Source organism: Poecilia reticulata, chromosome 15, assembly GCF_904066995.2.
Source record: "Poecilia reticulata chromosome 15, P_reticulata-male-v2, whole genome shotgun sequence".
In the NCBI taxonomy this organism is placed as follows: domain Eukaryota; kingdom Metazoa; phylum Chordata; class Actinopteri; order Cyprinodontiformes; family Poeciliidae; genus Poecilia; species Poecilia reticulata.
Window position 1 is genome coordinate 186,378 of NC_088844.1, and position 26,633 is coordinate 213,010.

The 26,633-nt window shown below is 38.2% G+C and overlaps 1 protein-coding gene across 2 annotated transcripts in view; it reads right to left on the bottom strand.

Annotated features, from left to right (window-relative positions):
- Positions 1–26,029, bottom strand: part of epas1b (endothelial PAS domain protein 1b) — a 123,503-nt gene extending 97,474 nt beyond the window's left edge. The window contains exon 1 of one of the 2 annotated variants that reach the window (XM_081616070.1): positions 23,765–26,029. In XM_081616070.1, the coding sequence (XP_081472196.1) occupies positions 23,765–23,790 (26 nt within the window). In that variant the 5' untranslated portion in view covers positions 23,791–26,029. The remainder of the gene's footprint in view (positions 1–23,764) is intronic. The other variant, XM_081616072.1, reaches the window with a different exon arrangement.
- Between the last annotated feature and the right edge of the window lie 604 nt (positions 26,030–26,633).

The following is a 26,633-nucleotide window of genomic DNA, read 5'->3' on the forward strand; positions in this document are numbered from 1 at the left end:
CAAGCACTGTAGCTAAAGGTAGCCGGTATTACGTTGGTGGACGTAAATTCAGTAAAGTAGAGATGGGTCCAGCAACACCGACGCGCCGGCGCATGCATCAAGCCCATAGACCAGTGGTCCCCAAACTTTTTCCTGTGAGGGCCACATAACGTTTTCCTTCTCTGGTGGGGGGCCGGAGTCAGTTTGTAAGAGAAAAAGTGTGACAATTGCAGGAGTGCCTAAAAGTAAATATATATTGTTTTCCAGAAAGCACAATCAAATAACCCTCTTTGGGTTCTTCACAGAATAAATCCAAGGATTGTAGTCGGTATTTTCCGAACTATGAGCCGCACTGGACTATAAGCCACAACCCCAAAGTTGTTTTTTTGTTTTTAAATCAGTAAACATACATCTAAGCCTCAGATATCTGTGCCGGTTTTCCACAACGATGCAGCAGCAGCAGAGGGGGGCGGACACCCAAAATTTGAGTCATAACAGGTCAATTGAATATCACATTTATTAGGCTTGAAAAAGAAAAAAGTTGCCAAGATTAGATTTAACTGAACTGATTGTAATTTCCGAACGGTAACTGTAACAGTAAAAGGGGGAGAGGAGGAGGAGGGATGAACAGTCAGATAAGGCTTCTGCATGTTGGTGTTCCCACTAAATACTAATTAATATGCCCAATTTGGGTTGTCTTGGGCCTTTTATCGCACCCTGTGGGGTTTTTCCCTGACTTGGAACAAGAATACAAGTTACAACCTGTTGAATGTGACAGGTAGCCAATCAAAAAGCGCGGTGACGTCAGAACAGAGGGGAATCCCAAACAGCTGACATATCGGGCAACTGAGAGAGTCCGGTGGATATCGGAGATGATATGTGGAAATGTTTATTATTAAATCTAAAGATCATTATTATGTTTATTCAGATAAAAATGTTAACTATGAAAAAACATATTCACCTCCAAATCATAGTGCAGCAAATAGAGCGGCTGCTCCCGTCGTCTTTTACCCACCGCCTTTTCTTTTTGTTACATCTTTTATCTCTTAAAATGACTCCACAAACTATCACTATTGCTTCTACATTGTCATCCGTGTTTGGTTATTCTAAATTCCCGCAATGTTTGGTGTATACTGGATTATCCTCTGGAATCGGGATGTTCGTGACTGGAATCGGTTCGTGTTGCTCCTGCCTTGGACACACGAACCGATCGAACCTGTTGGACTTTTATCAGCTATGTGGTCACAGAGGTTTGGAGAATTGGCCGACAATTCTTAAATCTTTCAGTCTAAACCAGACTGAAGACTCACATGCTCTACTCATCTCCTCTCGACCACTGCCCAAACGCTCTGACTCTGGTCGCTATAGTAACGTCTATATATCCCTTCAAAAAGCAGAAGCCCCACAAAAACGAACATTTTACTTTCGTGAAAATTTTAACTCACGATGACTAACGGGAGCCCTGAGCTTGTTTCTCTGCAACGAGACGGTTCCATCTAGGAGTAATGAGAGACAATAACACCCGAAGTGTTGCTTATATCCACAGCCTGCTTGGTCTCTACGTGGCAAAGCAGCTTGAAGCTTCATTGCCTCATTAGCAGCCAGTTACGCAGAGCGCCTTGTAATGTGGGACTCGCCTACCGGTCCGGGATAAATCCATTCTGCTGTCTCTTCTCTGGGCCTTTTCCCCTTTGCAAAGAAACTTTCCAAAGACACCTGATCTGTTTCTTACTCATTTTGCTGCTTGTGGGCTCAGTGTTGGCACACAATGATTCCAATGATTCACTTCCTGCTAAAGAGCCCCCTGGTAGTTGAAGAAAAATCCACATATAAACGGCTTATAGTCCGGAAAATACGGTAAATGAAAAACAATCTGAATATTCTCAGGTATTGTTCAGGGGGCCGGACCAAATGTGGAGGCAGGCCGGATCCGGCCCGCGGGCCGTAGTTTGGGGACCCCTGCCATAGACCAACACACGTGTTGGTGAGCGTATTGGTTTCAGCAAGTCACGTGACCAATACAGGAACTGTTTCGAAATGACACTGGATGCCAAACTGTGTTTATAAGGAAGCGAATCTGTCAAAAGCATTTGCCAAACAAATAATTGATTTTTTACATTGTCATCTATGGAGCAGCTTCAAGGAAAGGTTTCCGCAGTGTGGGACAATTTTGATCTTATATTGGAAAATAAATTGTTTTCATTTTTGTCGTTTCATCCGGTTCTTCAGTTTCTACTTAATCTATCTGAACCCAAATTCAGCTGAAACTGACTTTTAATTTACTTTCATATTATGTTCTGCAGGTTAAGTGTTTCTTTAACTAAACTGTCTTATTTAAATAAATCCACTTTTTCAATGCTGAGGCATTATGAGGCCAGGCATGAGAATGAAGTCCCAGATACACCTAGATAAACTCAGATATGCAGCCATTCTACAAATTACTCAGTTGCTTTTTATAAATTATTTCATATACAGTGAACCCTCGCTGTAACGCGGTTCACTTTTCACGGTATCGCTGCTTTGCAAATTTTTTTGTGCAGTTTTTTTTCCACAGTGTTCTTCGTCCTAATTGACCATGTGATTGGTAAAAACAGTCTCCGCACTACCTGAGTGCCAATAACGTTACGGTGTTTAATACAGATTGGCCACTCAGGAGATGGAAACTGAAACTTTCAATGTCTGCTAAAAAAAAAAAACTGTGGCCAGAGGCAGCGCAAAACCCGACCGGAGGCTCGTTTGATGAGATCCGTCGCTCTGCGGTAGATACAGCTGTGAATCTCGCAAAACAGCTTGGAGGAGACGGCTTTAATGACACGACTGCGGATCACATTAATAAGGCCCGATTGATGCACACGCACATCCGCTGACCTGAAAACAGATTTTGTTCTTTGGTTTCAATGTAGAGTATTTATTTATGCTGTGTAATAACTGTAAAAAATAAAGGTAACTACTTCACGGATTTCACTCATCACAGGTTATTTTCAGAACGCAACCCCTAAGAAAAACAAGGGTTCGCTGTAAATGTAGTGTTTACTTAATTTTTTCTACAGCAGAAGTTTTGTCAAAAAAGCATAACAGGCTTAATTTCAAAAGGTTGTAAAAACTTTTTTTTAAATAAAAATATGTGGGAAAAAACAGTCAATGCATTCCAAACACATTCACTTAAATTTTCACTTTATGGTACATGTTCACATTCTTTATTGACTGTATATCAATTATATTTCAAATGTAACTGAAGATATGACATAATGCAACATATAATATTCAATAAAATACAAAGACTTAAATCTTATTGTATAGACTTGGTCATCAAATCACTACGTTGCCTGTAGGAATTTTTAATGTCCAGCAGGTGTCAGTATTGAGTGACACAGTATCGACACAGTATCAATACAGTGTTGCTATGAGTCGAAACGCCTCATGACGCCTCATTTACTCATCACTACAGTAAAGTAATATTCTAATCACAATATATACATAATAATATGTCCATCTTACTTGTGAAATGTTATCTGTCAAGCCCTCACATCAATAGTCCATCGATCCGAACAACAATATCCCTCAGTGCTGAGACATCTCCTGTTGTTTTGGTTGAGCAAAGTAGGAGGGACGACCGCTCCAAGATGGCTGCCGTATTTCCTGCGTCGGAGCAGCCAGTGCGTGGTCTACTCTTATATTATGTTTATGGTCTTGGCGCTTACGTTGCGTTTAAAGGCGGCTCGGAAAAACAGGTTACGACATGTCAACAACGATTAAACAGTTTTAATGGCTGAAAAAAGTGACAGAAGACACAGACATGGCAAATGCAGAAGCCCTATTGTATCAAAACAATATAGGAATATCAGAGAGCTGGCCACTGAGGTAAAAACAACACTTTATTTGAAGGGGTGTGCATAAGACTGACATGACACTGTCATAAACATGACATAACATCTGTCATGACGATGAAGTCTTTATGAATGTTTATGACAGTTGTCATGAAGTGTAATTCAGTAAGTAATGACACTTTTAATGCAAAGTTGCTCTAAAAGTTGCATTGAAAGTCCATTAAAAATGCCAACTTTGCATTAAATTATCATAATTTACAAAATCATGCACAGTTGGCACTTTCAATGGACTTTTAATGCAACTTTTAGAGCAACTTTGCATTAAAAGTGTCATTATTTACCAAATGACACTTCATGACAACTGTCATAAACATTCATAAAGACTTCTTTATGTTCATGACAGATGTTATGTCATGTTTATGACACTGTCACGTCAGTCTTATGCACACCCCTTCAAATAAAGTGTTACCAAAACAACAAACAGCTTCCAGTCCGGGGGGGAAACAGCTAACTCTGTGGGTGGGCAATGCCCACCCATGCCGCCGGGCCTGTGCATATTGTTAACGGGGGCCATGGATGGATTGTAAAGGTGCGAGATAATAACCACTCCAGAGGTTATAATGTTGATCTTCTTTTAATGAAGATAATCAAACGGGAGTACAACTGGATAGTTTATGTGCTCTAATACCGATGCAGACAAACTTTACACGTCCACACCAGAGTCAGCGAGCATCCAAAACAAAAACAAAAACATTCCCCCCAGAACACACAACCGCTGCATGCAGAATTCCATTAACGAAGTAAATGAACAGTAACGCACTTAAACTCAGATCAGGATAGCCAGTATCAAACTTAATGCAGAGATAAGCAGATGCATACAAGTACTACAATATGAATTGGGCCGCTCTGTAAAGTTCCTGTTGTAATTTGAAGCCATAAAAATGAACTGAACTGAGCAGACAACGCGTTGTAATAGTGCATAATGCACTGTAGGTATGTGTTGTTGGCACTATAAATATATCAATCATTCATAAGTAGCAGCAACAACAGTTGGTCTCTTGTGCAACTGCGGCAGCTTGGTAATGCCGCATTTCAGCTGTAGCCAATTAGAGCGGTGTGCACAAACACCAGCCTCTCACAACTGTCTTGTGACGGTATAGCTGCTATTTGTATGGACTCATCCCCTTCGACCTGCCCTTTGGGCAGAAACTAATCCATAAAGACATAAAGGCAAACATGTGGCGGGCCAACATACCACAAGTTGCTGCTGCAGTAGCCTGACACACAGAGGACGCAATCAGAACTCTGAAAACATTCAAGAGAGGTCACCTTTGAAGAGTGGTGTGTAATGAGCCTTCACTCTAAAGATTCCTAATAAGGGGGGTGGCAAAATAACGTCAGGGCAGAGAAAAGAGAAAAAGGCAAGTTCCATCACCTCCACTTATCAACCTCAGCAGGCTCTAAAATCAAAACATCACACAAATTGTGGCTCTGACTTCTCTCCCTGCCAAACAATGATGTAAAAAGGGCCGATAACAATCTTTGTTCTGCCTCACTTCGAAGGCACATCTCCTCGCCGCTTGTAGTACCTGTGAGAATAGCAACCCGAGCCAGGCGATGCGGGCAACCGCCCTATTTTCATCGTCCTGCTCTCACACGCAAACTTCAGCGTGGAGCCATTCAGAACTTCAAAACTTCAAAAGAAAAAGAACCATGTTGCTTAAGAGAAAAAAGGAGCACAAAACACACAGAACAAGAGCACAGACATACAGATGAAGCGGCCTGAACCATATTGAATCATTAGAGCTATTCAAACAAACACTAAACTTTTGTGCACATCACTGGGATTCCACCTTCAGCAAAATAAAAATATAAGAATTATGCATTCCAATTATGATCCAATATTTCTTTGAAAGTAAAATTATCAAAGAAAACTTTCTTTGGTATGCATCCTTTAATATTTAAAGTTTCCTCAAATCCCCTTGTGCAACTCACTCTACTGCTCAACATAAGCTTCTAGCCAGTCCTGCCTTGTCTTACGGTCTTGTCATTGATCTAAATGTCTTTGGTTCTGCTTATACTGTTGCTTTCAGGGGACTGATCACCAGTTCTCAGACCTGATTTTAAAAGTCAAAACGTTCAGTATTCTAAGTTTAGGGTAAACCTTAATCTTGACCTTTGTCTGTTGAATACGGGCACCAACCAATTCGTGCCTCTACATGGATTAAGCAAGTGCAGAAAGTAGATGAATGGAAAACTGCAGTCACTGTGGCCTTATGAAATGGTCTGGTCTAGGACTTATGATAGCACTCAGTGTTTCTGGACCAAACCAATAGCTTTCTATACAGTCTGAAGTAGGATTAATAATTCTGTTGTGCTTTCTGCTGAATTTCCGTCTGTCCTTGATGTAGAAAAAGTCTTGAAGAAAACCGATCTGACGTTAGGAAACAGCAACAACAGTAGAAACCTGTGGTGCATCAACTATTTTTCATAGCCCTGCATATCCAATCAATTAAAGACGTTATAATTTAGACCATTCTAATAAGAGCAATCAGTAAATGCTGTCAGGTGAAATCCGATTGGATCAACCGAGCTGATCGCTGTGTTTCTGTGGAAGCTTGCCTTAGGCAGGAGGAAATGAAAACCTGCTGAATGTGGCGTGACAGTTTCATCTTCACACCCTCATTCATTTATCTTTGACGCCATGCAGCTTTTTCAATCACTTCTCCCACTTCGCATGCGTGTGATTATCGTGTCACTCCGTAGCTACAGCAAGAGCCTAAGGCATATTCAGTGCTGCACAATTTCCCTGCCCCAAAATAAAGAAGATCTCCTATTGCAACTCCAAAGCTCTCCAATAAAAAAAGAAAGAAAAATAGAGAGAGGAGGCAGAAGCAGCTCTGGGACATGGTGGATCTGATTGCATCACTGCTGGCAGTAAGGGCACTGTTCCCCCTTCAGTGTTTGGATCTGCATGCTAACGTGAGCCGGAGTGGTGTTCACAATTATCCCAGGCATCAACTTGCATGAGCTAATGTAAGAAAATTACTTTGTGTGCTTGTATTTGTATCAGCTGGAAAGTGACACAGATAAAAGACTAAAGTCATTGAAGCTGCTGGATCAGACAGGCGAACACTTCTAGCATTTTATGGCTTCAACACAAACTTATTCAATGCTAAATTATTTTGTATAACTGATGTCATTTTCTGTTTAGACAGCTGTCTTTCATCACTGAAATAAAGTTGTCTGCTTTAAATTTGCTCCAGGGTTATTTCCATCTAAATAGAAAAAACAATGCAACAAACTCTTTTTTTCAGATTTTTAGTTTTATCAGCAGCAGATGCTAACATTTTAAGAAACAGAACAAATAACCTCCACAGTTTTTCCAAGTGGTAAATGGACTGAACTTATATAGCGCTTCATCCAATCATTTTGACCACTCAAAGCGCTTTACACAAGAGTCGCATTTACCCATTCGCACTCACAAACACGCACACATTTATACACTGGTACAGATTGGTAGGCGTTTGGGGTTAAGTGCCTTGCCCAAGGGCACATCAACACATGGCAGGAGGAAGCTGGAATCGAACCTTACAATCGCAAGACAACTATTCTACCCACACAGCCACAGTCACCCCATATGAATCCATATGGGGCAACTTATGGATTCCAAATGAATCCATAATATGTTATTAATTAAGAAATGATATTGAATCTATTAATTGTGGAACATTAGAAGCTTCAGAAAACAAAAGAAAAGAAAGAAAAAAAAATCCAAAGGGATTGGTATGCATCCTTTAAATAATTTTCACCTATTATAATAAATATGTGAAAATGTTGGAATTTTTTTTTCCATATTACTCTTTGTTCTTTAATGTGACTATCTTTCAGATTTCACACTGGCTCTAGACTCAGACTCTCTTATTTAAGAGAAGAAAACAGATTGAACCAAAGATTCACTGTAGCTGTGACTACACCAGAGTCCACACATCATCTGACAAGAAAGTTTACCATTTCACCTATTCTTGTAGATTAACTTCTAAGCACCAAAACTTTCTTTGGTATCCTGAAAATAATTTGTTGTGATGCTTAGTGCTGTGTGCACATATTTAACGTATTGTGGCTGAATTTAATTCAGACTCAAGCCAACAGTCAACTGTTTCTCTCTTCAGGATTCATCAAGCCGCGTCCTGCAGGTTCTTACCTCTGAGGTCAAAGTGATTGTAGTGATAACAAGGCAAGAGGAGCTCAAGGGAAACAGGTCCTGTAACCACAGCAGGTGTTTGTGTGTGTCCGTGCGTGCGTGCGTGCATATGTTGGTAGGACCCGAGTTTCACATCCAGCCTTACCTGGAATGTTTGAACTTTGACACTAGCTAAAAAAAAATTTCTCTATTTTGTTTCGGTTTTTGTCACTGTGAAACCTGAATGTCCGACTACACCCTTTGTCTCTTAAAAGGAGCTTTTTTTTTTTTGGAAGATCTTTATTGAAGTGCTGTGAAGGCGCAAGCATCTCGCCTAGTTGATGGTACCCTTTCAAAGCAAACCCTGGCTGTTTTTAATTAACAGCAAGGGCTTCAAATATGCAGAAAGACGAGGGAATATTAATATTACTTTGAAAACAGACCAAAAGGAGAAAAGTTAAAACAGAGGAATTTAAATATTCTCACTAGTCAAGCCATCCCCTGCATACTGTTCTCTCCAACCAGAGGAGCTCCTGCAGTGACAGGTTTCTCTCACTGGGATGTTCAACTGAGAGGTTTAAAAACTCCTTTGTCCCATGGGCCATTAGGCTTCACAATGCTGTGATTTCTGGGAGGGGTATGGGAGGGAGACGGAGTAATTAGCATTTTTAATGTATTTAAGTTCCTTTACTAGACTGTTTTTAATGTGTGTATATTGTGTACAAATTTCTTAATGTTGTGTGGATGTGAATTAATGTGACAATCTTAATTTCCCTATGGGATTAATAAAGTTTTTTACCTTTACCTTACCTTTATCTAGTCATTTTTTAAAAACAAATTCCCATATTTATAGTTACTTTTCTTGTGAAATGCATCTTACATTAGGATATAAAAGGTGATCTAAGGTCTAAAAAGGCCAACTACCTGTCCACACGCACTCACACAGCTTTCCTTGATTACAGTGAGCCTTCCTGAAGTTGTGGCGCCTGGCCGAACACAAACACAGAGCAACAATACAGTACTGGCTAATCTGTGAATCTGAGGAACATGGAGTTCTGGAAACACAGCCAAACACACACGCAAACAAACAGCTATCCCAGACAGGGGCCCCAACTTTGGCTCAATCAGGGGAAGAACGATGCAGGAGATTGCTGATGATTTTGATAGTCCATGAAAGAGGCACAAACACACACACACATACGCACACAGTGCGGTACAAACAAACAAACCCGCCCACAGCACACTGATGGTTGTGATAGACTGGCTGATTGAGAGAGGCACAGAGGGGGAGCAGAGTGAAACCACAATTGGCGGACAGAGGGCACCCGCTGCACAATATCAAACACATCTGACTGAATACAATAACTATACATTTATCTCAATTATGGGCCTCTGTCTCTAAGTCTAACTCTTGCTCTTTCTGAAACTCCGCCTTCAGGAAGTTATCTCAGCATGCCTCCTCTATTTACGTTTCTCCCAGCGTTACAATGAGAAGTAGCTCCTACTATTAACTAAGCAGTTCCACCAGGAACTAATTGCTGCAGGCTAGTCTGAAGGAGCTGAGTGGGGGAGGGCTGCTCTGAGAGGCAGAAGCTTGGAAATTTAATAACTGTAGCTCAAAGGCAGAGTTTTGTCCTTGAAGGCGGGACTAGGTCCACCCAGGAGTTCTGCACAGCTAAATGGTTGTTGTGGAGATAAAAAGATTTCTTAAACATGCATAAAAGCATCAAGGCAATACTCCAGGTATGTTTTTTATGAGGGAATAACATCCCTTGCATACTGTTCTCTCCAACCAGAGGAGCTCCCGCAGTGACAGGTTTCTCTCACTGTTTAGCTTTACATCATGTTCTAACATGATGTAAAGTTAAACAAGTTAATTTTACAAAACACTGCCCCTTTGATGTGCTGTATTTATTCTGCTTTTTAAAATATGGTGAAAGTGTTGACTTCAAAAGATTTGCATCCTGTTTAAATATAATTCCTGTAACCTTGATAAATAAAAAAATGTATTACCTTTGGAAAGAGACAATAAACCATATCAATTTATCTAAACAGCTTCTATCAGTGCTGTTAGAGAACTCAACTCTGATTACTGACCTTTTAATGTCCAATGTAACTATTAATTGCAATATTACTACTTAAATAAAAGTGAACATAATAAAAGTGAACATAAATAAAAGTTTGCTGCTTTTATATAAGCAGCAAACCATTTAAATTTTATATTCTATGTACTTGTTTTGGTCCGTTTATTTACTTTTTTAAATCGCAATTAAATAATGGCGTTCTACTGTGTAGACAAAAATCTTAAAATAAATTATAAAAATAATGTATATTGTTGTTGTAACGAGCATTAGAAAAAAACCTTACATATCAGCGATAAAGTTGGAGAATATGCCTGTAGTCAGACTTCATAGAAACAAATCAGTTCAAATGTTGACTCAGCAGATTTACAATTAAAAATGATTTGTCAAACATCTAAAAATGTATTTAAATCCTAAACTGATGGCTGAACTACAACATGCTTTGATAAATAATTAAAAACTCTGTAAATTCACCCAATTACTGTGCCACTCTAAATGGTTGGTTTTTAAGACTGTGATAAATTATGATTTGGTTGTTTTGAGATTTTAAAAAATATTAACATAAAACTCAGACTGTAAATGTAAGAGAAACAGAGGAAATTATGAAAACATTGGGACAAGAGTCTGCTTCAGGTTTTTTGCTACGGAATTTTTTTCTCGGTAGCTCCTAACAGGCCGAGCCGAAGCTAAGCTGTTCTTCGTAAGAAGCAATAAAAAAAAAAAAATATATATATATATATATATATATAATATTATAAGAAAACATTTTTATTTGTTGGGGAATTGTTGAAGGATATAATCATTGAAATGTATTTTTCTACAAACTACTTCAGTATTTTGCATCTGTGTACTTTATTCATATCGTGAGATCAAAAGTGATCGTTTTCCTATGAACATTGCAGTTCGTTTTCTCATTGTGACTTACCTGTTCTCCATTTTGTCTTAAACTTCTTAACCCGTTAAAGGTTCCATCAAAGGCTTCTGCTTTTCTTAGCTGAATATAAGGCGAAAGAAGAAAGCTCTTAAAATATATGAGGGACGAGCGGAAAGGGAAACCCTAATCTCTTTCAGCTTCCTTTCTGCGCACAAACACTGACTAAGCCTGAAAACGGTTGGGAAAAAGAAACCAAGACACTCTACAGTAATTTTTCCTGGAAAGTTTGTTTCCTCAGCATGTCAGTCACATGAAAGACTACTTGTAGAAATTGATACATTGGGGTTTTCTAAATGTATACAGGTTGATGGTTAGATCTTGAAATGGATGACAGATCCCTCTTGACCCCAAAAAGTGACATTTTTTTGGAAAATACTTTGCTGAGCTGACTGATGGCTGTTAGCAGGAAGCGGAGCCTCCAGGGGCCACACAGAGTTCACACAGGTCCGCAGACAATGACTTCTGTGTACTCACCGTCAGACTTGAAACACTGAAGAGTTAGGAAAAGTAAAGGTTTCTGTTTGGTCCTCATCAGACACATCACTCTAATGAACAAAAAGCATCAAAGTTTCCAAAAAAGATTGTTTTGTTACATGTTCAGTTTGGGTAAACCTTTACACTGATGATCCCAACACTGGAAGATTGGTAAACATTCATTAATATCAAGACAGGCGATGTCAATACCTATCCGATTTCTGTTTAAGGGGTTATCCAACAAAAAGACCAAATGATTTTGAAGTTATAAACTGTTATTTAGGATTTGACATTAAAACAAAAACTATGGAAATTTATGGGACTTTTAAACAAAGTAAAACATATTTTAGAATTATCAACACTGCAGACTTTATATTATTCATTTGTTGTTCCATATCTGACTTATTGTATCGAGGCATGGCGCGACACATATAAAACTAACACTAAGCCTTTGTTTGTGACAAAAGAAAGCTATAAGAATTTTGTACAAAGAGAGTCCTAAAGAACAAACAAATAAATTGTTAATTCAATCAAATATTTTGAAATTAAGGGATTTGGTTAGTTCAAAAAAATGTTATCAGCTATGTTTAAAGCTAGAAATACATTATTGCCATTTAATTTACAAAAGTTTTTTGTCTTAAGCTCAAGTGACAGAAATAACCAAAGGAAGTACGATTTCAAAAGTAAAATTGTGCAGACTACTTTAAAACCAATGAGGATTTGAAAAAAAGTGATATTTTAAACCAATTCAAAATACTTTATAAGAAAAAAAATGATTAAGTCTTATTTTGAGTTAACATTGTAAGTTATACTTAATTTTATATAAGTTGCCATAAAAACAAAAAGATTTATTTTGTAATTATTGAGAATGGGGTGGGTTTTTCTTCTTCCTGCTCCTTATTGTTATAAGACAATGTTTTTGTACATTGGTGACAGACAGACAGACAGTGAGTGACGCAACAAAATGAACCAAACAGTGAACATCAGTTTGCTTTCTTGGGATTTTATTTAAAAGACCAACACAAGTTTGACCCTAAATCAAGTGGAAAGAAAATGATTTGTGGTTTTCAACATTTTATCTTCAATAAAAAATAGAAATTGTGCAACATGGATTTGTGCCCAGTCTGTTTTTCTCCTGATAGATAATATATTATGTCTGCTGCTGATTAGTCATTTCTTGTCAATATTTCTTATTAATATTTTCTTCTGTGCCCTGCGACAGACTGGCGACCTGTCCAGGGTGACCCCGCCTCTCGCCCGGAACATTAGCTGGAGATAGGCACCAGCAACCCTCCCAACCCTGTGTAAAGAAAATGGATGGATGGATGGATTTTGTTCTGTTGATGATGTTTTTACCTATTGTGAATTGTACAGTGAGACATTTTGTGTTTTGAGCTGACGTTTGTTAGGACAAAGAATGAAATTTAACTGTTACGTAATCCCTGCATATTTTCACTGCTATGAATTGTGGTAAAGTCAATTAATGTGCACTCTTCTAATCAAATAAATCAAATTAAATGACAGCACATCACCCAGAAAAGATTATCAATATTATGAAGCACAGTGGTGGCAGCATTAAAATTTGGAAAGTTCTACAAAATACTGCTTCAGACCTTTCAAATTCTTTTTTGGCACTCATACAATACAAATATGACATTTTAACTGTTCAATATATGATCTTTTGATTTTTATTATCTGTTATCTCTGTTGATTGGTTAAACATTGTCTGTATTGATTTGATAATAGGTTTATTTTATTTCTCATGTTTTTATATGTTGCTCAACACAGTGATTTGATTGAAAGGACTTTGTGCATTACTGTGTTTTGATCCACTGCATAAAATCCCATCCTATGGTGATGTGCTGTGTTTTTTAATATAATTGAAATAACTCAAAACTCCAAAAATTGGGGGATTAATATGACCAAATGTGGCAAAGTTCAAAACAATTTATTTTTTGTTACTATTAAGGGTTCCTACTGAGACCAAAAGTTAATATTTAATTAAACTTCAAATCAAAATTCATTTAAACGTGAACGTGGACAGCAGGAGAGTTGACTGATTTGGATTTTCATTAAAAACTGTCAACCTGATTCCTCTGACCTTTACTACTTTAAGTTTTGTAGTGTCCTGCAGTTCTGTCTTCATCTTCCTCTCACTTCTTTACACTGAAAACGAACCTTAAAGTCTGAACAGAAACAGACCGTTTCAACCACAGTCCAGATATTTAATAATGACACTGCTAAGTAATTCCATTTCAGTTCACATATATTCCCCTCACAATGTGAACAGATGGTGTGGTATTACTACAAGAAGCAATAAATACAGTGCAGAAGTGACATCTGTGGTAATGTTCACCTCTGGACTGGGAGTCAGTGCCAAACCCAAATGGGAAATTCCAAATCTATTGCAGCTTCCAAACAAAAAGATGAGCTGCGAGAAAGAGACGTAGCATTTACTAAAGGCTTCTTCTGCTTCTGCGAACTTCCTTCCGTGTTCAGGAAAATCTGCAGCTAGGCTCTAAACAAAAGCAAACATGTGCCAGCAGTAAAAACACTGATAAAGTAAAGGTCCGTCCCAGATTCTGGCTGATAGTACGAGTTGACAAAAAATAATAATAATCAAGACTCTGAGTGACTTCAGAAAGTAAACGGAGGAGAAACACTTCAATATGTTTAATAAATTGAGGCACCTTAAAAGAGTTATGCAATTTTCCAGTGTTAAAACCTAATTAAATTAGAGAATGAAAAAGAAAATATGACTCAATGAATGATAAAAAAGGAAATCTTTGAAAGCTTTTCTGCCAGCAATAAAATCTAGAAATAATACTGCAAAAGGGGGATTTAAAAATAATTTCCATCCTTATAGAGACAGGACAAAGTTACATCAGGCAACAAAACTACGTCATGTCATTTAAAAAAATCTGTAACTTGATCTTGTGCAAAGTCAAATGGACTTTAGTTAAAATGCTGTAAAATCCATTCGTCGCTCCAAGACGAAGAATCAAAGTCAACCTGAACAACGTGAAAGTTTGTAAAGACCTATGGCTAAACCAGTGGTAGGCTACAGACCTGAAACATTTTTCCAAAAACAATTGCACCTACTGATTTTCTTCAACATCATTCCTTTCAGCTTACATGTTTAATGGAGTAAAGTGATAAGAAAGTGGAGAAAGTGATTAAGTCATGGATAAAACCTACAAAAATGGCTTTGTTTTGGTTTTGTCCGTTATAAAATATAAATTTTTGTCACAAAAAGTGCCAATGCGACAGAAGATTTGTCCAGTGTTTTTCACAAAATGTTCTGCTCTTGTCCCTGACCATTTGGTGTTCAGTATGTAACAAAGACATTTCTACATACAGCAAATAATCAGTTTATACAAGTCGCATGTTTACGAAACAAGACGAAGAACATATACGTAGACCTGACCCTGTTTCTGAGAGCGGCACCATCAGCTGGTTAGCTACTTTACCATAATAACAATAATAATTGTCTCTACAGTTTGGTTTTTTCAGATACAACTGAAGTAATGGAAACAAATTGTCAATTTCTGACAGGCTGCTGGTAACAAAGTGCCTCAAGACGCAGCTGGAAGCCTTTGCAAGTCTTAATGATTCGTGGGTGGCCTTAAAAAGCAAACACACAAAATAAAGATTTGGAATTTTATCAAATTATGCATGTGTGTGATTTTGCTGTATTGAAAAAATCCAGGGCTTCCCCAGAAAACTTGCTAAACCTGGTGGTCAGGCATCAAGGCAGTACACCGGCAGTCCACCGTGTTTTTATATGTAAAGATGTTAAGTAGACAGGAAATGTAAAAATATTACTGAGTAATTATATGTTATGGGAAAACAGCGTAAGTGAAACGTTATCTAAACCCACAACTAATCTTAAAAACAACAAATCTAAAAATCCAATTAAAATGAATATCAATTATTTGCTCTTCCAAATGAAGTCAGCGGCTCCATCAGACCCCCCAGGGCTTCAGGGGTCCATAAATGCTAATATTTTAACACAGACCACAGATGTATAAATGCAACATGTGTTTATTGAGATCATCAATGGTGTTAAAGGAGCTGGCAAGTTTACTTTGTAAAACTTCAAAGAACATTATTCATAGATTGTTTTGTCACTACAGCAACAATCTGATGCTGTGAGTTATCTTTGAGTTTGAGCTCTGTTTGTTCACAAATACAAATTAGTAAACTGTAACCGAATGCTGATGTTTTAAGCAGCAAGAGGGGCTCTTAAGTCAAATTCTGCCCAAGGCCTCATACAGCCTCGGACCGGCCCTGCATAATGAGTTAAATCCGCCACACTACACAGAGTTGCGCAACAAACAGGAGACTTGGTTAAATACTGCTAATGTGCCTTTAGTATCTCTTCCATTTTGTCTGTTGAGTTTTTAATAACAGTCACAGAAGTTGTTCTGGCTGCTGGAGTTAATGGGACGAGATTTTCTGATCTCCGCGCGGCCGCACACATTAACTCTAGCTGACCAAGTGGACAACGCATTTGATATGGTTTGATGCATTGTGTAACCGGAAAAATACTACTACTAATAATAATAATAAAATAATATAAAACCAGTGTGATGCGTGACTACGATGAGAGCGCGAAAGCTCCTCATCGGGCTGAACCTGCATGATGAGGTTAGTGCTGGTTTCTTAATCACAAACGCACCGGCCAACCAGGAATATATACATAAACTTTGCTGGGAAGACAGAGAGCCACACGCTGGGAAGCATGTAAATGCTGCATATAATTCTTTGTTCACAAATATAAATCAATGTCACCGCTCCCTGAACGCACCTCTGAATTCGCGACTACAAGCTAGTCCTGCGGTTCACATAGAGCTGCGCAGCCACAGCTAACGTGGCGGATTTAAAACTGCTACCTTGAGTTCTCCAAAGAAACATAATTCCTCACAGTAAGTTGATGTAAATATCCATACAGGTCAGCTGCCAGCTTTAAATGCATAAACTATAAACCTATCTATTATAAACCTCTTTTAGGAATGAATCTGCTGATGGTGAAATGCTCAGAGCAACAGATACGCTTGCAATCCGGCTTTTAAAAAAAAGAAAAAAGCGATTTTTTTAAATAATTAATTAATAAATAATAAATTATTATTATTCACAAACAACACTTAGCCTGGCGGGGGAATGGGGAGGAGCTAGGAAAGCATGGCAGGTTGCGAGGCTTATAATACACTGGGGGAAACCCTAAAATCCAAAGTTAGAAATATGATGTGCAAGAGCTAAATCAAAGCTTTCCTGCAACTTAACCAAGTAAAATCCAGGAAATCATTGAAATTTTTAAGGTGACGGAAAATGCTGTACAATCCCTCACAAAGGACATAAGATAGTCTTTGTTTTCTACACACAAAGCTGAGAGGGCCAAACACCTCCACTACTCAACTTTACTCAAAATAAACTGCTTTGAAAGAACTTTAGCCTTCACAGAACAATAAAACAGCAAAAATAAAAAACAATGAAACAGCAAAAATAAAAAAATTAAAATTTGTTTGGGCCCCCCGCGCAGCTGCTGTTGCAATGTTTTGAGTCTTTTGTAAGTCGTACGGTACAAATGGAGTGGTCAAGTTAAAATATCAGTGTTTCACGTACAATGAACTCTTTACCTGCCAGCATTAAACATTGGCTGTCAAAGAAAATGTGCACATAAGGGAGCTAAGCTTGACATCCTGTTTTTATGATTGAGTTCTTGAGGTAGTTTTTGTGTCGCCCTGTTTTGTCAACAGTGTCGATTTGTAGTCGAGCAGGTTGAGGCAGGGGCTCCGCCAGGAATCGTGAGCCCCCTGACAAAAAAATTTGGACTTTTCACAGATTACCTCTCATACCATACTGTCACAACATAATGGCAGTTTTAACAAATATGTGGAAAAAATATATTTATATAAAAGTTACATACTGCAGCTTTAATTTCACTCAGGAGAGGACGGGTCAGGAGGGACATGGGTTATAACTGCTGCTGACTGACTCATCTGTTAAGTGGTAAAAGATACAAAGGACAAGTTAAATATATTAATATGTTGGTAATTTATTTCCTTAATTCATTAAATGCTAGTGAAATGGAGGCAAACTGTAGTCTAAGTAGCTAATTATGCTAAATAGTTGATAATCTCACACAGTCTACCCACCTCTCATGCAGAAAAACTGGGTTATAAATTAACACTCTTGCCTTTTTTTCTCTCTCCCTCTCTTTTTATTTTGAAAACCTGATTTTATCACTTTTCTTAGCAGCATAGTAACTGCCACAGTTGTTCGTGTCGTCCACTGACTTACTGCTAAAAACAATCTTTGAAAATACAATATGATTAATTTTGTAACTGACAGGGCCCCGATTTTTTTTTTAATTTCTATGAACAAAAAATAAATTAAATTGTGGAGGGCCCCCTATTGGTCAGGGCCCTTAGAATTGTCATCACTTTTTCCCCCTATACCAGGCCCCTGCGTTGAGGACACTTAAAACCTTCACCACCTACTTTTTAAGCACAGTGTAATGTGTGATAAAACACAAAAAAGGATGCACTATAGTGCGTGAACCCAATATTGTGTAAGGTTTCATCTTATGAGTTGGTTGGATAAATACAAAACCTTCCAGAGAACTGCACAACATTTGGAAAGCAGCAACTTTAAATTGCTAAAAGCCTCATCGCCCACCACCTCGCCATTCTCCATTCAGAGTCCATCAGCGGACTGCTTAGCTTGAGAGGCAGTAAATCCACTCACATCTCCTCCCTCCATCTCGTTTTTGCATTCCTCCATCCTGCACCGGGCCACTGTGCTGTAAACTGATGCTTTGGTAGTTTTGGGGGACCGGATCTGAGCAACAGGGGTTAAAGTCAGAACCGGCTCAGTGCCAACTGGGGCAGAGCTGTGATGTGAAATGTTGAGTCAGCAGACTTGTAGCTTACTCGCTGCAAGTTTTCTAATCAGTCTTCATTTCTTTATTGATTTAAATGGTGAGGTCACTGGGCTTAGCGCAGAAATGCAACAATCTGATGCACTGATAGGACTTCCTAAGACCCAATTCAATGCTTTGGGTAGTATTATGCATTTTCTAGCACATAGTGCTGTTGTATATCACAATCAACTAAATGTTACCTTCAATTGTTTAACTGTTACACATAGCTATTATAACTTAAAAGAAATTTGATGTCATAATTTAATGCCTTCAATGTCTCTTGAAGAAGCTCCTGCTCATTCTGAAACTCCGCCTTCAGGAAATCACAGCACCACCCCCTTTTAACAATGTTTTACCAGCATTTTACTGAGAAGTAGCTCCTATAATGAGCTCAGCAGTTCCAACAGATGTGGAATTGCTGATTGCTGCTTGCTAGTCCTAAGGAGCTGAAAGGCGGAAGGCTTCTCTGTGAGGTGGAAGCTCTGAAGATTGCAAACTGCAGCTAGGTCCAGCCAAGCATTTTGAACAGCTGAATGGTTGCCATGCATGAAACCATCAAGGCATCGCTCTTAGGTATGTTTTTATGAGGGAATAACATTATTTAACATTAGCATGATATAAAGCTAAAGAAGAGTTGATTTTACATAACTCTGCCCCTTTAAAGTGATCTTTGAACTAGCTAACGGAAATAAACAGAATGATCTTTCTTGCAAATAGTACAGCAAAAATACAACAAATATGCAGCTAATTCTTAACAGGAGAGTCTGTTTTCTTCAATAAAACACTCTAGACTTATCCCCATCTGGACATTTCCTGCATGTCCTACACATTTCTTCTCATTATGATTATGTATCCGGTGCTTATCTGCCGTTTTTGTTTTGTTTTACACTCGGCTGTATAATCAGGTGGTCCACTCCAGCTCTCCATACAACCACTGAGAAGTCGTATGGATCACCCGCCATACAGTCATGAAAATTATATCTCCCTGGCAGCTGGCCCACACTCTGACCTTTGCACATTGTTTCCAGTAGAATCACATGTTGGGAGACGTGAAAGTGCGTGTGCAGCGTGTTCGTGTGCGTCCGCGTGTGTGTGTGTGGGAAGAGGACAGGGTGTGGGTGGGGCACTTGGTTCCTTTACATGCCTGCCACTTATTTCTGGTGGCAGTCAAGCAGGGTGTTTAAATAAAACCGTTTGACAGAGTCAGCAGCGGCAGTGGCGGGGGGCTAAACAGGCTGATGTGCTAACAAGCCTCCACTGCCACTGCCGATCAGAAACAACATGGGAGCTGGGGAGCAGCTGAGAAACCAGCAGTGGTGGGAAGTAACAAAGTACTTTGTTACTGTACTTAAATACAATTTTCGTGTATCTGTACTTTACTTAAGTAGATTTAATAATGGGTACTTTCTACTTTTACTCCACTACATTTTACAGTAAGTATCTGTACTTTCTACTTCGCTACATTTCTACAAAAGTGTTGCGTTACTGGTTACATCCAAGTCGCGTTGCGCTTTTTGTCCATTAAAATGTGAAGTTCAGGTACTTATGGTGGCGCCGTAAAATCCGAGCAATAACGTGACTTACGTGTCTGTTGTCACCCATCGCCTCCCCCTTTACTCGCACGCGGAGCTCCAGACATGCGCAGTGGTTTCATCTGAGCGGGAGAAGATGTCTGTCTAATCGTCAGTAATATAATAGCGCTGCATAAATCATAAGATATGGCGACATGTAAAACCAGCAGCGCTTCGCCTTCACAGACGGTGGGGACTTCTTCCAACTTTTAGCATCACTTGGAAGGAAAGCTTAAAGAAAGGTAAGCTATGTGGACGTGTTGCTAGCAAAGCTAGCTGTACAGAGACACATATTTTGCATCTGCGATGAAAAAAAGTTGTCACTCATGCGCTGAATTATTGTGTGGAGGTGTTGACTGAGATGTCGCAGATATGGGACAACGCTGGTAACAAAGTGCAATATAATAATATGACATTCAGGAACGATCCTATTCTTCTGAACGGATCTTTCCTGATTAAATTTATTTCAGCTCTAAGTATTTAATATCTAGGTGTTTTATGGGAATGTGGATCTTTCAGATCAATTTGAGAAGCAATTTTGATTGGTAAAACTTAATTTTTTTGTGTCACGTAGCACGGGGTGCTGTTCTTGACTTGGTCTTGGGTAGGTGGTCTTTACAACACTGCTACTGGCTCCTCGGTTGCCTGTCCTCTTCCACCCACCTTCTTTCCCTCCCCTTTCTGTTGGATTTCTTTAAAAAAATAAATGCCACTAGTGGCAAAAAAAGTGAAGTTCATGCTATGTTTGGACAGGAGACGAGATGTTTCCATCCCTGAAATTATGATGCATAGAATCACATATCTGTCTAAACTATGTTACAGAGTAAACACAATAAAACATGCTTTATCTGTGGCATTGTTCATTAAACTGGCACATTTCTAATGTATTAAAATGAAATACACTTAATGATATTGTATTAGCATTCAGCAAGTACTTTTACTTTTAATACTTAAGTATTTTTAAAAGCCAGTACTTTTTTACTTTTACTTAAGTACAAATGTTAATGTGGTAGTTTTACTTTTACTTGAGTACATTTTGTTTGTGTATTTGTACTTTTACTTAAGTAAATTTTTTGAGTACTTTCTCCACCACTGGAAACCAGACACATCAGACTTTTTATGACAAGTTCCTCAATCTACAGAACTTTATTAGCCATTGAAAATGTGCACAAAATGCTGTCAATATTCTGCCAATATCAAAATTATTAAATTGAGGAATTGCAGTGTTTCCATTAAATAATTAAAATCATAAGTGAATAAGCTTGTTCTTGTGATAAGACATTAAAAAAACATGCTACGCCATAATAATCTACTACTTTCTGTCTCCTTCTGCGCCGGCGGCAACGTCGGGTAGTTGATCATGTGATGCAAACATTTCTGTTGTAGTTTTCCAAAATAAAACAATTTCAACATTGCTAGATTTGTCCTATAAAACAAGATGGACTTTGCTGAATAACTCTTTAACTTTAAATAGTTATATCACACACATTTAACATTAACTGTATCATATACATATTAAATTTTTTTTTATAAAATCATTATTTGTTTTTTAATGTAGCTTGTAAATTAGATGTTCTGTCTGCATTAGCTACAAAACTAAATGACATAATTACAGCAATTTTGCACAATAAATAACTTTAAAGAGATATTTATTTTGACAGTTTTCTTCTTTTTTTTGGTGGAAAAAAAAGTTAAACCACAGGAGTAATATTTGAAGATCAGTGGCTGTAATAACACAGATATTTAAAAAAAAAAAACAGGCAACTTCCACAAAAATAAAGTAGCTCAAATTAGCGTTTTACGATCGGCAGACACTTCAAAAAGCTGTAGTCCTCAAAGGAATCCTTTCTGTTTGTTTTGTTACAAAGGTGATTGTAAAATAAAGCCATAAAACGGAAAGTTAAAACAGAAAGTAAAGCAGGCTGGATGGGAGGAATGATTCGTCTGTTTTTTTCTCCCCTGGTTTGATTGCTTTCTGGACTTTGCTGCTGCAGAATCAGCATTTGAGTTTGCGCATGACAAATATATATTTTTTCAGCCACCCAGAGAACAGCAGCCTCTCCTATGACTTCATCCCATCACATCGTTATCTAATAAACCTGATCTGAAAGCACTTGAGCTCCCAGCTGCTGTGAATCACACAACTTATCAGAGCTTTTATGACTTCGAGGCTGCAGCTGCCACAAAGAGCTTCTGTGTGACACAAAGACAAACACTCAAACAAGTAGTGGGGATAAGAAACCGCTCAACTCTTACACACGTGCACACACACACACACCAAAACATGTACCAACTCCCTTCCCTAAAATGGACGATAGGAAATGCTTTTCTCCTCAGGTCATTTTTTAAAATCTCTTTGGAGCAGGAGCGATTCTGTTTTCCACGGAAATTCCTGCTCAGCTCCTGCTTAAGAGTAGCAGAGCCTCAGGCTGGACTGGACAGACAGTCCGGCGTCAGGCAGCCTGCAGCCTATTCACATCAATGTCTACACCAAGAACTCTGTAAATAATAATAATAATAATACAAGAAATTCAAATTTTCCGCTTCACGTTTGACAGGATATCGAGTGCCCCCCCCTCACACCCCCAACTTGTGTTGCTTCTTTAACAACAACTGCTGGGCAAGCGATTCAAAACTAGCATCAAACTGGGTCCAGGAGTATCATCCTACATAAAATCCAGAAAATCAGCTGCAGATCCATGAATGTTGTCAGAAACGCGAGCAGGTCCAAAGCGGTGAAGAAGGCTAATGTTATCTGACAGCAGAGATATCTACAAGTTCTAGAAATTTCCTGAGCAGGCAGCCCGATATCTGCTGCAATCGCTGAGCGCTGATTACCCTGCGCACAAGAAGCCTGGCTTTTTTTTTTTCAAATAAGGTCAAAGGTCACAAAATGGAGATTTGGATCTGCCTTGCGCTGAAAGGCTTCATGTGGGTGTCATATTAGGTCGTTTTGTAGACATTATCACAATGTGCATGATGCAAAGTGTGTACTTTATCAAACTAATTTATTCTTTTGATTTGGCTCATTTGCAATTTTTTATTGTGTTGTCACAAATGTGTTACTACAGCTTTAAAACAACAGCAAGTTAAATCTACAGTTTTAAGACAACTGCATCCATAAGCAAGTTATTGCTGATTTGTGCTTAAACTGTGCACAGAAAAAAAAGCTATTCACTGGATGCAACTCTGAAGGGCGCCAGGGAAGAAAAAAACCTGACCTTTCGTTATCATTGTTACCTGACCAATTTATTTTATGGATTGTAAGGGAGTTGGTGGATGGATGTAGTAGTTTTTAATCCGACAGAAAATGAAGGAGTTGCCCCATTTATGCATTGATGCATCTTTAAATGATCGTTATTCAACTTAAATAAGAACATGAATGTACATGGTACGTAGACCAAAAATGAAAACATTTTTCAGTATTTGACCTGCTGGAAACAAATTAGAGGTGCTCAAATAAAAATAGGCCTTTTCGACAATCTGCTGACTGACTGATGCATCTCTAGTTTTAACTAAGTGCTGCAGAGCACTCTGCATGATGTGAAGTTTTAAAGTTGCAAACAAAAGCCTCCCCTTTCAGAGAACAGCTCTGATAAAACTAATCACAAGTGAAGCATTAATTTCGGCTCTGTAAACATTAAAGTGACCAGCTGTGAGTGAATCCCGCTCAGGTCACGTGGAGCGCTGCAGCAACAGGTCGTGTGATTTCTGTCGCAGCTAAATAAGAGATGAGATCTCTGCCAGATGTGCTTTAATCAGTTTCCAAAGATCCAACCGGGGCTCTTACCTCTTTTTCTCCTTATCTGCCGTCATGTTTGCAGGTAATCTCAGTCGCAGTGCTGTAACTCCTTCAGTCTGAGTCCAACTTTTGAGTCAATAGAAGTTTGTTATTGATTTTGGAAAAAAATAAAAAATAAAAAGCCGGTATTAGACCCAAATGCGCAGGTCAGAAGGAGCCTAGTGCCGGATCATGCCATGAAGCAGAGAACCACTCGGATTAGTCCGGGAATCTAGGCTGGGGAGCCCGCAGCAGGAGAAAGGGGATTGGTGCCGTACAGTCTCAGAACACTGCCGAAGATCGTACAGCCTCTCACCCGCACAGGGAAGCGTTTCATTAGACTGGAAGAGAGCAGATCTACCGTCGCAGCTGTCGAAAGAAAACCGCCCGCAGGTCCACTTGTCAAAACTTTTCCTCGCCCTCTGATAGCAGAAGTCCCTCCACAAACTGCTCGGGCTCTGACCTGAGTGTCAGCTGGCACGGTGACAGCGCTCCCACGGCGCTGATTGGTTCGCACCGGCGCCGGGAGCCACCCCCTCTCGACTCATCATCACCGCCCTCCCTAGTGATCCCGGAGCTGCGTTCCTACCTGTTTGTCCCCCTGATGTGCAACAGGTGTCTGGGGGAGTAGCCCAGGGTCTTCTTCTTGTCGGTTTTAGGGCGGTTGGCAACAAACTGTTTACTAACATTACCGCCACTTACTGGTATGGAGTGTGGTTCGTGATGGTTTAAGTACTTATCCTAATCTATATATACATATATTCTACCATAAATTCTATCTAAACATACACTCACACATTCACACGTAAAAACACATACATACTTGTGCACAACTTTGTATTTCATGCCTTCACTCACAAACACACGTACTATAATTAAATTCTATGAAATAATTTTGTTTTCTTTAGAAATCAAATAATTATTTGCAAATGTTTACTCCCTAAATTCTTCCTCAATATATCTAATAAATTACCCTCCTTAATATTTTCAAACTCTGTCTTCATATATCTTCTTTCTCTTTCATATTTATGGCATTCTAATATAACGTGCTCTATGGTTTCATATTTATCACAGTAATCACATTTGCCAGTTTTATGTTTTTGAATTTTAAAAAGTGTATAATTAAGTCCTGTATGTCCAAATCTTAACCTTATTATCACTCTTTCCTCCTTTCTATTTCTTCTTCCATTTCTTCTTTCTCCTACAATCTTCTGAATTTTATAAAACCATCTGTTTTATCTTCGTCCCACCTTTTTTGCCATTCTTTCATCAGTTTCTCTTTAACAATACTCTTTCCTTCAGATTTACTTGTTTTAACTATAAAGCTAATAGGATACTGAACTGCCCTCTTTGCCATTTTATCTGCCCTCTCATTTCCTTCTACTCCAATATGTGCTGGAACACACAAAAATATAACTATTAAACCCATGTTTTGTATTCTGAGTAGGAGTAGGATGGACAATTAAATGTCCATCCTATCTGTTTCACTATATTTTAAACTTAATAATGCAGAGCCTGAATCTGAATATATTATTGTTTTTAATGGTTTTATGTCTTCTACCCATTATAAAGCTAATAATATTGCCAACATTTCTCCTGTGTATACTGATAATCCATCTGTAATTCGTTTTCCTATTTTTATATTGAATTCTGGTATTACAAACGCTATTCCTATTTTCCCAGTTATTTTTGATGCATCAATTGCACTGAATAACTATCTATGATGTATGATTTATCTTGTTTCTTTTCCACTATTGACATATCTACTGTTGCTTCTGGTAGAATCCAGGGTGGTATAATTGATACTGGTGTTGTTTGACTAATTTTTAAACTATTCATTTAATTTTTTTTATTATTTTATTTTCAATTGTCCATCCAAAACTCCTCATTTCTTTCTTTTCTTTTTCCCAACATGGATTTAAAATTTTCAGAGTCGGATGATTATTGGTTGCAAATTTAACCAATAATTAATTTCTAATTTTGTTCTTCTTAAATCTAATGGCATTTCTCCCATTTCTATTTCTAAGGCTGCTGTTGGTGTGGTTTTAAATGCTCCAGTACATAATCTTAGTGCCTGATGATGGATATTGTCTAATTTAACCAGATGTGTTTTAGCTGCTGAACCGTAAACTAAACAACCAAAGTCTATGTTGGATCTTATCATACCTGTGTAAATCTGTTTTAGTGATTGTCTATCTGCTCCCCAGTCACTGCCAGCCAGACATCTCAAAATATTCAAAATTTTCTTACATTTATCAACAACTTTTTGAATATGTATATGCCATTTTAATTTTTCATCAAACCATAGCCCTAAACATTTTATACACTTTACCTGTTCTAACTCTTGATTATATAATTAAAATTTTATTTCCTTGTTTATTTTTTTCTGAATAAATATCATTATTTTCGTTTTATCAACTGAGAACTTAATCCTCATTACAATGCCCATTTCTCTATTTCAATAATAACCTCTTGTAATTTTTTAACAATAAAATCAATGTTTTCCCCTCTTTTCCAAACAGCTCCATCATTTGCAAAAAGTGAACAACCCGTGTCTTTTCCAATATCTTTAAATACGTCATTTATCATTATTGAAAACAGTAATGGACTTATAATAACCTCCCCTGTGGAGTTCCATTTTCTACTATATATTTTCCTGAGATAACTTCTCCTATTCTAACTTGTATTTTTCTATTTGTTAAAAAGTCTTTAATCCATTTAAATATTCTCCCTTTAATACCAACTTGTATAATTTAATTAATAATCCCTCCACCCACATCATGTCATATGCCTTTTCTATATCAAAAAATACTGCCACTATACTTTCTTTATTTACTTGTGCTCTTCTAAGGTCATGCTCTAAACATAACGTTGGATC